The sequence below is a fragment of the Priapulus caudatus genome, unplaced genomic scaffold (genome assembly GCF_000485595.1).
Source record: "Priapulus caudatus unplaced genomic scaffold, Priapulus_caudatus-5.0.1 Scaffold4132, whole genome shotgun sequence".
Lineage (NCBI taxonomy): Eukaryota > Metazoa > Priapulida > Priapulimorpha > Priapulimorphida > Priapulidae > Priapulus > Priapulus caudatus.
Window position 1 is genome coordinate 404 of NW_014581193.1, and position 11,734 is coordinate 12,137.

The 11,734-nt window shown below is 44.8% G+C and overlaps 1 protein-coding gene and 1 long non-coding RNA gene across 2 annotated transcripts; both read left to right on the forward strand.

The window, feature by feature from the left end:
* Nucleotides 1-1,159: 1,159 nt before the first annotated feature.
* LOC106819712 (heparan sulfate glucosamine 3-O-sulfotransferase 2-like) lies at nucleotides 1,160-1,849 on the forward strand. Its single transcript, XM_014824311.1, has 2 exons — nucleotides 1,160-1,737; nucleotides 1,814-1,849. Exons 1-2 carry the CDS (start codon nucleotides 1,168-1,170, stop codon nucleotides 1,847-1,849), a joined length of 606 nt encoding a protein of 201 aa, XP_014679797.1. The 5' UTR covers nucleotides 1,160-1,167.
* Nucleotides 1,850-1,913: 64 nt separating this feature from the next.
* Nucleotides 1,914-3,475, forward strand: LOC106819713. The gene is made up of 2 exons (XR_001395481.1): nucleotides 1,914-2,326; nucleotides 2,372-3,475. It is a non-coding gene; the product is annotated as an uncharacterized LOC106819713 (long non-coding RNA).
* Nucleotides 3,476-11,734: the final 8,259 nt, after the last annotated feature.

Consider the following 11,734-nt stretch of genomic DNA (forward strand, 5'->3'; position numbering starts at 1 on the left):
TAACTGAGGGCAATAGAGCATAAAGCTGAAGTTAATTACAGGGGGTCTCGCTTGCATATCCATTAGGCAGGCACGGTTCTCTGATCACAATCGCTTCTGTGTATAGCTGTGCTATCTCTCGCTCACACACACACTCTCTCTCTTCCTCTTTCTCTCTCTCTCTTTCTTTCGCGCTCACTCTCTCACACTCTGTCTTTCTCACACTCTCTCTTGCTCTCTCGCTCTCTCCCTCTCTCGCGCTCTCTCTCTCTCTCTCTCTCTCTCTTCTCTCTCTCTTCCTCCCACCTCTCTCTCTCTCTTCTCTCTCTTTTTTTTCTCTCTTTCTCTCTTTTCTCTAGCTCTCCCTCCGCTCTCTTCTTCCTCTCTCCTCGCCTTCTCCTCTCTTTCTCTCTCTCTCTCTCTCTCTCTCTCTCTCTCTCTCTCTCTCTCTCTCTCTCTCTCTCTCTCTCTCTCTCTCTAAGAGCGCGGTTGGTGTGGGGAGGGTCATCGGCAGGCTATCTTTATCGATCTTTCTCTTTCTCTTTCTCTCCGAAAACAGAACCTGTCGACGAACTCGATCTTTCTCCAAAATTCCAAAACAGAACATGTCGACAAAATCTGTGGCCGTCGGCAGCGATACGTCATCGAAGCGTGAAGTTTCGAACGCGACCGACGTGCTCCCTCTCACGTACGCGCTCTCGGCACTGCACTGTCGGCGCAGCAGCAGAGCCCGGCGAGGTTTTGTGCATGGAAAAAAGACCCGTCCGTCCGTCGCCGGGGGCATGAGAGAAGATTGGGAGAAACGCTTTCTTTCTCGCTTCGTTTCACCTTGCACTCTCTCAGCAGAGGCTGGTAGACTTTGTGAAAACACAGCGAAGTTTTGTGGAATCGGAGAGATCCGTCCGTTTCCATGTGAAAGGGGCAGAGCGGAAGAATTGGGAGAAATTGGTAGAAGCGCTTTCTTTCTTCGCGTTCCTCCTCGCTGGCACGGTGCGTTGTGTAGCTGCGTTACAACTATGATTCATCTTGAACTTCGTGTACGAATATTGTATACGTGCGTTACATATTTTATTCACTTCCGTGTGCGAGTCCGTGCGTCGTGAGTGGGACGTCGAGCGGTTAGGCTCTCGTACTAGTTGGTATCCACTGGATATAGTGAGAGAGGAAGAGAGCGGTGGAAGGACAAACATGTGGAAGAACCCAGCCGATACGATCGGACTGCGAAACGACAAATCTCTGCCGGAAATCTGGACGACTACCATCGCCATCGTTGCCATCGCCGCCTTCGTCACCGGTCTCTACGCCGTCGGTATCGTCAACGTCGGCATCGTCAACGTCCAGACGCCGACGCGGATTCGCGTCGTTCCGTTCGAGAAACAACAAACGACGTCCCCGTCCGCGTATTCTCGCCGAAACGAGACGATCTCGCGAGATCTCCCGAGAAGCTGCCCGCCGGGAAGGCGACGCAGACTTCCGGATTGCATCATCGTCGGCGCGGCGAAGTGCGGAACGTACGCGCTGCTCGACTACCTCTCGCTAAACCCGCTTGTCGTCGCTCGCCGACGCATCCCGATAGAGATCAACTACTTCAACGTGAACTACGGACGAGGCGTGGAGTGGTACGCGCGCCAGATGCCTTGCGCAGCCGACACGGAAGTCGTCGTCGAGAAATCGCTGTATTTCGGCAATGCGAGCGTGCCGACGCTGGTTGCTGACGTCACGCCCGACGTTCGTCTGCTGTTGGTCGTCTGCGACCCGGTGCAGAGAGCGATGTCGCATTATCTCGAGCGGAGGACGTCGCGCGAGTTCGCCTGGTTGCGCGGTCGGCCGCTAGAGGACGCGTTCGTCGACGCGCGCACGGGAGCCGTGAACGCGACGGTGGCGTTCGTAGCGGCCGGCGCGTACGTCGACTTCCTGTCGGCCTGGCAGGAACACTTCCCGCCGTCGCGCATGCTCGTCGTCGACGGAAACGCGCTGCACTTCGATCCGGTTCCGGAGATGAACCGGATCGAGCGATATCTCGGCGTACCGGAGAACATCACCGGATCCGACTTTTTCTTGAACGAGAAAACCGGATTCCTCTGTCTATCGCGCCGCGGGAAGTGCCTCCCGAAGAACAAAGGAAGACGACATCCGCCGTTCCCTGCAGGCGTGAAGGAGAAGCTAAGAGAGTTCTTCTTGCCGCGTAACGAAGCTTTCTTCTCTAGCGTCGGTCGTCGATTCGACTGGTGACACGAACCAATGGTTGGCACGACTGTCCCAAGATCACACAGGAATAGCACTGTGCGATAGCAAAATAGTAAGATTGTAAGATAGTAAGACTTTAAAACTGAAAGACTGAAAGATAGTAAGACTGTGAGATAGTAAGACTTTAAAACGGAAAGACGTTAAGATAGTAAGACTGTGAGATAGTAAGACTGTAAGATAGTAAGACGTTAAGATAGTAAGACTGTGAAATAGTAAGACTGTGAGATAGTAAGACTGTGAGATAGTAAGACTTCAAGATAGTAAGACTGTGAGATAGTAAGACTTTAAGATAGTAAGACTGTGAGATAGTAAGACTGTAAGATAGTAAGACGTTAAGATAGTAAGACTGTGAAATAGTAAGACTGTGAGATAGTAAGACTTTAAGATAGTAATAAAACTGTGAGATAGTATGATAGTAAGACTTCAAGATAGTAAGACTTCAAGATAGTAAGACTGTGAGATAGTAAGACTGTAAGACTGTGAGATAGTAAGACTTTAAGATAGTAAGACTGTGAGATAGTAAGACTGTAAGATAGTAAGACTGTAAGATAGTAAGACTGTAAGACTGTGAGATAGTAAGACTGTGAGATAGTAAGACGTTAAGATAGTAAGACTTTAAGATACTAAGACTGTGAGATAGTAAGACTTCAAGATAGTAAGACTGTGAGATAGTAAGACTTTAAGATAGTAGGACTGTAAAACAGGAAGTTAGTAAGACTGTGTGTATAATAATGTATATATTTGCTAGTAGCCTTTAATGAAACATTACAATGTAAGCACTAAACAATACACGTGTTATGATTTGACGTCGTATTGCACTAATGACGTCAACGATTTCTCATCCGCAACCGCCAAAACCTACATGCAGTGCTAGTATGATGAGATCAGAGATCTAGAGATCTAGATCTATAGACTATCCTATCATATCGTCTATATTATACACTCCTTATGAGATTATAGCGTCCTGCCTCCAGCTCTCACGCGACCCCCCCCCACACTGTTCCACGCGACCCACATTTCGTGTGGGCTAATGAGAATTCCCGTATCATCTCTATGATGTAGCATATGCTGCTTGTGTCAACAGCAAACCTCAAAACCCTCATTATAATAACGAAGGTACGCCCTCGGCGAAATGCATACATTCTGCTTTTCCTATGTTGTGTCGATACATAACAGGTACCCTTAGAAATGCACGCGTAAAGTATTGTCCAGAAAATCTATAATACATCGATACATTTTGTTTTCTATATATTGGAAACTTCGTTTCGTTTCGTGTTTTTGTCGTTATGCTAACGGTTAGCTCTAGTACTATAGCCCGCGTACAGTTGCAGCAAGCCTGCCACGCATGCGGCAACTGTACGCGGGCTATAGTACTAGAGCTAACTATAACGGTGTGCTCTGCGGTGCTAACGCTATGCGGTTATGCTACAAATGAAGGTAGTTATGGAAGCAATTACTGGCAGAAATAATAATAATAGTACGCTTGATATCTTCCTTAATTGCTATTTACGCTTCTCCGATCTGGTCCGTAATGAGATTGACATTTACATAATTATGTACACATATACACAATTGTATAGTATATATGTATCCACATATGCGCTACAACGCAGTCAGTGAATCCACAAAACCTTCACTGTTTTATTTCTATTCTTCATGCCATCCATTCATGGAACCATCGACACATATCACGTTGTCATCGTCGTCGTTGATTTTTTACAGGTACAAATCATTTTTGTCACCGGACGTTAATCTCAATAATATTGTTGTTTGTGACGCGGGGGATTATGGGGGTTTTAAATTCGCGCTTTCTTTGTTAGATCGGTGAATTCGTTTTGCGCATTGGTGTTTTCTATCCGGGATTTTTTAGACGAGTAACTCTCTAATGCACTGTTTCAGCGATTCTGTTTCTGTTTGTAATGCGAGATGTGCCCGAAGCAACAAAACGCTAAGGAGGATAAACCACAGCGAGTAAAAACCCGCGCAGACTAAAGGACAAAGAACTTTTTAGTATGTGGACTTTGTTCGTCAATGTCTAAAGCATTCACATTGTTGCCTGGGGGTTAACCGTCATCGATAAGGTTAAGGTTACCGCCTCCCCTCCGCCTCCTACGCCTCCCCCTCCTCCGCTCTTCCTCCGCCCCCTCCCCCTCCGCCGCCTCCGCCGTCGCCTCTCTACCGTGACGACTGTTCACCTTGCTACGGCCTGCAATCTTCTCGCGTCTCCGCCGCCTCCCCCTCCTCCCCCTCCTCCGCCTTCCCTGTTGCCTCTCTACCGTGACGGGTGTTCACCTCGCTACGGCCTGCAATCTTCTCGCTTCGCTTCTTGCTGCTGTTGTCACGGTCGCATTTCCTCACCACTATCTGTTGACAATTCATCGACGATATATATATATCATCGATCTGCGACGGTGTCGCGTCGCCCCGCGCGACGCAGACGAACTCTCACGACAGCCATCTAGCGTCGGTTCATAAACAATAATTACATTAATTAATTAATTAATTAATTAAATTATTTGTTTATTTATTTATTTACATAATTAATTAATTATTCATTTATTCATTTATTTATTATTAATTAGTTATCGATCATTTAAAATCGAGTATTAACGTGGTTGATAACTTTTTGGCTCGGTAGCGGTTGGGAATAGAATATCGAGAATATGTGAAGGTGATGGACAAATATTGTCAATACGACCGCAGCTAATGCTATTTTACCACGGCACGAGAGTCCACAATTGGCAACGGTAAACACAACTGAAAATCAGGCTTACTACACGAATCATAGAATAGACAAAATCAAAAAACTAAAATCACACCCCACCCCCACCTCCCTGCTAGGTCGTATTACAGCGTAATAACAACTTCGATCTATATCAAGAGTGTATTAAGTATGCTTAATACGTAAGCATACTCAATACACTCTTGTCTATATTGTTTAGCCGGCTATGTAGGGACAACAGCGTGTGTGAGTCACGTTAGATGCAGTGTAACGTTAAGCTCGTTTATCAAACTACAGAACTTGCAGACAGCTCAACAAGTAGATACATCAGCTATAGGCTCTGTGATCGTATATAGACAGATCACTCATGGACAGGTGGGTATTGTCAGACGAACACTGGGGGCAGGGGGAACTAGATTTGAAAGGCTGAACACCAACATGCATTGGGTTGCTGACAGGCGGAGGTTCCAACGCCTACTACGCATGGGCAAACAACAAAGTTGCAAGAAGAAGAAACGGTTCAGCAAGGAAGACCTTCGAAGGCGCAGGTCAGGAACGGCGATAATGAATGACTCCTAAGGCCAGAGGGAGACTCTTAGCTATAGAGATTACAAGGTAGAAGAGACTCCCGAAGAAACTACCGAAATTATAATATCAGCTCTCTACTTCTCTCTCTCTCATCTCTCTCTCTCTCTCTCTCTCTTCTTCGCGCTCTCTCTCTTCTTATTCTCTCATTCTCTTCTCTCTCTCTCTCTCTCTCCTCTCTCCTCTCTCTCTCTCTCTCTTCTCTCTCTCTCTCTTAGTCGCCGGCTCTCTCTCTCGCCTCATTCTTCTCTCTCTCCTCTCTCTCTCTCTCTCTCTCTCTCCTCATCTCGTACTCTCTCTCTCTCATTCTGGCGCTTCTACACCCCCTCTCTCTCAGAACGCCGTTACACGCTCTAATTATGTTTCCGACATCAATTTTACCGCGGCATATAGAGCGGCCGAAGAAAGATATATGAGAGGTGAGAAAAATTATAAACCAGCTGCTCGATATATAGGAAGACAGGAATAGATAAAGAAGAAGAGCGAGAAGGAAGAAGTAAGCAAGAGCACATGATTGAATTCAGATGATGATGATGCATGATGATGATGTCGACGATGATGATGATAGGTATAATGGCTGACGATGATTATTGATCATGATCATAAAGAAGACGAATAGAAGAAGAAGAACGAAGGAAAAGCAAGAGAAAGAAGAAAAGAAGAAGAAGAAGGCGGAGACACACCTAAAGACTACAAGAATATGACATCTAGACAACTACAAGAAGCAGGACTCCTAAGAATAACCAATTATAAGAGACTCCTTGAAAACAACAAGTTAGGGCGAGACTTCTGCCAGAGTCCATGGTAGATGAGGAAGACTCATAGAACATACAAGAGAAGAGATTCAGATAGAGACTACAAGTAGGCGAAGCCACTTCTAAAAATACAAAGAGGAGCACTCCCAGAGCCTTACATAGCGGCGGAAGTCTTCTAGATACTACAAAGGTGGGGAAACTGCTGGACGGCTTCAAGTTCCGGCGTTCCCTCTGCTTGTCTCCCACACCGATAGCTTTAATGACAAGACTGGTGTCAGCCAGTGCACACTCATTTCGCGCTGCCATCTATAGTGACTACCGGCTTCTATCCTTCGCTATTGTTCAACCGTTAAGATGTGACACTGTGACCTTCCCCGTTTACAAATGATCGTTGGGAAACATTTTGGACCTGGCTAAATGAGCCATCGGCTGTGTACACGACACAACACGCGCGCACGGCCGCACAGACAGACACACACACACATACACACACACACACACACATACAACGACACACACACACACACACACACAACATCACACACCACACACACACACACAAACTATCATATATTATATATATTATATTTATATATATATATAATAACATACTATACTACATAATAGACCTGAACGTTTAATTTGGTAGCAACCGCCCCGTGTCTCATGAGGGGGGGGGGAAGTACGACGAAAATCGATGTCGAACCACAACTAGAACGTAATCGTTGTTTTATTGATGCATCCCATAATTGATCGCGTTTTTTTACGTTTTGTCAAGTGTTGTCGGTAATGAGCGAATGTTATTGGAAGGATGTGTGAATTAAACCATTGATTTTTATAAATATTGTGTTGTTATAAAACGTTGTGTTATAGATCTCTCTCCCTCTTATCGACTCTATAATTGCAATAAATAATATCTGAATAATAATATAATATCTCTATCTCATCTTAATTGCAATTTAATTGCGATTAATGAGTAACTACGTACTTCTAATGTGCGCATGCATGTTCCACACACAGTTTTTTCATGTCATATAATGACAGTGTGTGTATCGGGCGTACGCATCATGCATACGTATACGCATACGGGCGTACGCATTATGCTAATCACAATTGTCGTTGAAATTTCTGACAACGGCCCTCACAGTAAGCTAGCATCGGCGTATTTTAATATGCGTTCTGATGCATGCTTATGTGGGCCCTTTTCTCTCGTGGCCTATCTCCTCATTTGGCAATTGCTTTCTCATTTTTCGTTGATTTCCCACGACAACCTCATGTATGTATGTATGAGAAATTAAAATCCGGACCAATGGTACAATGGTTCGATGCTTCTTCAGGCCTGCTGCCTATGGACGCCTTCTATATACTGCTGTCCACCACCTAAACTGCTGTTCACCACCTAAATCCACCACATGAGGCCGTGACAATTAGCTTGTACACACTTAAGCCGGTCTGCATGATGTCGGGTTGCGATTGAATGCGACGCGACGCGACTGCTTACACGCGACATCGCACATTTATTTACACGCGAATGGCACATTTATTTACACGCGACGTCGCACATGCATAGCCGCGCGCGCCTCGATCGCACGAGAGTTTATTAACAGTTTATCGTATATGTACATTGTATATGTTTATTGTATATCGTGACAGTACTGGCAATAAAAATCGCCACGTGGGCGGGACCCGGCGACAATGCAACCATCGATCTGTCAGCAACATACCACTGTATGAACTGATTACGTGATTTGTTCAAAATGGACGCGCCAATTGACACCACGATAGCCGTTCTTCAAGTTATTGGAATATATTTAATAATTATGCGTCGGCGTCGTCGACAGACAGCAGCGAGAGAGAGACGTACATGGGCACGTACGTGGGTGCTGCGACGTGATTCGCGTGGTGTTTTTAGTAATTTAGTAAGAGAACTGGAGCTTGAAGATTCAGTGACGTACCAGCGTTATTGTAGAATGAAAAAAGAACATTTCAATGCAATTTTGACACTGGTAGGGGCAAGGATAAGCAAGAAGAACACAGTGATGCGGAAATCCATTGCACTAAACGAACGTTTAGCATGTGGAAAACGAACGTGGGCGCTGCCATATTTGATCACGTGCTTCAAATCATGCATTTGATTGGTTAATCCAAACACTGTTGCCTGAATCCGTCGCCAGTGCAGCGCACACGTAGCGATTGTTCAGCGACTTGGCAACAAATATCAAACGTGTTTGATATTCCAGCGACGAGTTTCTACAAAATCGCCAGTGCTAGCGATAAAAATCGCCAAGTGTGCGCCCGGCTTTAATGATCGAAATCGGCGTGAGGGTCCGCATGGAGCCGCCACCTGCACACAATAAATGCCGTGCACAATGTACGCACGTGACGTCACAGCGACCAGTGCGGGTCGGCACACTCCACGACAGATGGCGCTCTCGCTCTGGCGCATAATCATAATTATAATGATGATATTATGAGCCATCACAATCATGACCAAAATCATCACTATCACAATCACAATCACAATCACAATCACAATCACAAGCACAATCACAATCACAATCACAAGCACAATCACAATCAATCACAATCACAATCATGAGCCATAATCATCGCTCTGTAATCATGAGTATCATGATTACATGAGTATCATGAGTTGTACGAGGAGGCGCTGCATGGGGTTTGGCGGGTCGGTAGAGTTAACGACATATATGGTGTCACTTGAGACGTGGATTCAGAGGATGGCATTGTGATTTCTAAAAAAAAACTTCTGCTGATTTATGGGAATTATTTTGTAAGTATGGCGGCCAATGGGAAATAATTTCCCACCATGAAACGTGCCCGGGGGGGGGGGGGTACTCACCATATTTGGGGGTAGGGGTGCTCCACCTAAATGGAAATATTGAGGGCAAAAAGATGGTTTGACGGTGAAAACATGAGGCATAAATGTGGCTCGACAGTGAAAACATGGGGAAAAAAGATGGCAAGGGAAAAAGTGGGGGCAAAAAGATGACTAGGAAAAAGTTTGGTGGGCAAAAATATCGCAAAGAAAAAGAAAAATGCGGAGGTAATAATGCGGCGCATATATATATATATATATATATATATATATATATACGTCACTATGCGGAGTACCCCTTTCCCGGGAGGACGTGAAGGAAGCCAGCGTGGACATCCGGTATAGACATCTGCTACCGGCAGCCTCACAAACAGTCAGGGTTAGATGCTAACCATTTTAGTTCATTGGTCCACAGGACTCGTAAAAGAAAAAATGTACTTATATACTTATGTTACTTAGGATTCTACTAGTCCTGCCGAAGGACTCTTACTATAGGCACAAAGTGACGAGCATTGTGATTTGCCGAGGGGTAGGAGGGTGGAGCCCCCCTTCTGCTAGGGGGTACAGGGGGTCTTCCCCAGAATACAAGGGGTCTCCCCCAGAAAGGTTTTGTAAAAGACATTCAATTGTATAAAATATACGTAACTTTGATATGGATCATAAGAAAACAAATGTTGTTCCCGGCGCCTTGTATCGGCTATCGCCGTAATGAACCTCTGGCAGGCCTTGTTGGTGAGGTAAGTGCTGCCGACATCTAACCCCTTGGTCTTGTCAAGCTGGCATAACTTAACGTAATCGGTGTAGGGCCTGCCGTTTTTTCCAATAGCATGTGCATTTCTAATAAGGATATTCAGTTTTGCTATTATGGCCTTGTTCATTAAAGTTAGTGCTTTTGCCCCCACTGTTTTGTGAACAGACATGGTCCTTGCATTTCTTTTTGCTATGATATTTATGTACCCCTCGGAAGCACCATGCGCTTTAACAGTTTCCAAACGATAGTTTGTAGTGCCTGTGAAAAAACTACCACACATACAGCCTGCACCACAGGCCATACCCTTGGCCGGGTCATACTCTAGCCACAGGTATGACGACTGTCACGCTGGCTGGAACGTACGCATCCTTTTGGTCTTATTATATACACGCTGGCCATCTAATTTCTCCCCCTCCGACTTACGTTTGGGAGGTGGTGGACGAGCTCCGTCCAAATACTTCCACATAACAACCTTGATGTTAGTATTGGATAAGGATGTACCTACTAATATGCTTCACGACTGCTTCAAGTAAAACACACATGCGGTGGGGTTGCGATGTAAATACCTCGCTATGAGAGCGTATATAACTGATTATAGTTGTGCCATTTATACTATACAATCAGACCGTTTGTTCTATGTCAACAGCTACTGTCAAGCGTTCGATCGGTAGACTGGTTCGTGCAAGGCCCCATTGTTTAACAATGTTTGTACTTTAATCACATCATTGTTCATGGTTAAATCATTAAATTATTTACCTTGACAGTTTCAGCTGTCGTTCTGACAGCCATCTTCTAAACGACAGCTGAAACTGTCAAGGTAAAAAATTGTGTTATGAATATAAACCATGAACAATGATGTTATTAATGTTTTAAAAGAAATCCGACTATGAACTTTCAAAATGTTTGTACTGTCATCGGGTCTAGCGTGCAGAGCGTGCTAGCGTCTACTTGTACTAGCGCGTCTAACAGGGAAAACTTGTTGATGGCAATGAGTTATATAGAACGCGTAACGTCTAATATGTTTCCCGAATAATATTACCGCGGCATGAGAGGGAAGAAGATATATGAGGGGGAGAAAAATTATAAAGTGTCGAATATAGGAAGAAGAATAGTAGAATAAGAAGAGGAAGAAGAAGAAGAAGAAGATGATGATGATGATGATGATGATGATGATGATGATGATGACGATGATGATGATGACGATGATGATGATGATGATGATGATGATGATGATGATGACGATGATGATGATGGTAATGGTGACGATGATTATGATCATGATCATAAAGAAGACGAAATAGAAGAAGAAGAAGAAGAAGAAGAAGAAGAAGAAGAAGAAGAAGGGGAGACACACCTAAAGACTACAAGAATATGACATCTAGAAACTACAAGGAAGAGACTCCTAGAAATAACAATTTATAAGAGACTCCTTGAAAACAACAAGTTAGGGGAGACTTCTGCAGAGTCCATGGTAGATGGGAAAGACTCATAGACACTACAAGGAAGAGATTAATAGAGACTACAAGGTAGGGAAGACTTCTAAAAACTACAAAGAGGAGACTCCCAGAGACTACATAGCGGGGAAGTCTTCTAGATACTAAAAGGTGGGGGAAACTGCTGGAGGCTCAAGTTCCGGCTATCCCTCTGCTTGTCTCGCCACCCGATAGTTTAATGAAAGACTGGTGTCATGCAGGCACACTCATTTCGCGCTGCATCTATAGTGACTACGCTTCTATCCTTCGCTATTGTTCACCGTTAGATTTGACACTGTGACCTTCCACGTTACAAATGATCGTGGGATTGCCTGTAAATAGAGCATCGGTGTGTACACACACACACGCGCGCGCGCACAGACAGAC

Coding starts and splice junctions, on each gene's coding strand:
- LOC106819712 (XM_014824311.1), top strand. CDS start 1,168: ATGTGGAAGAACCCAGCCGATACGATCGGACTGCGAAACGACAAATCT. Junction 1,738..1,813: donor TGTTGGTCGTCTGCGACCCG/GTGCAGAGAGCG, acceptor GTCGGCCGCTAG/AGGACGCGTTCGTCGACGCG.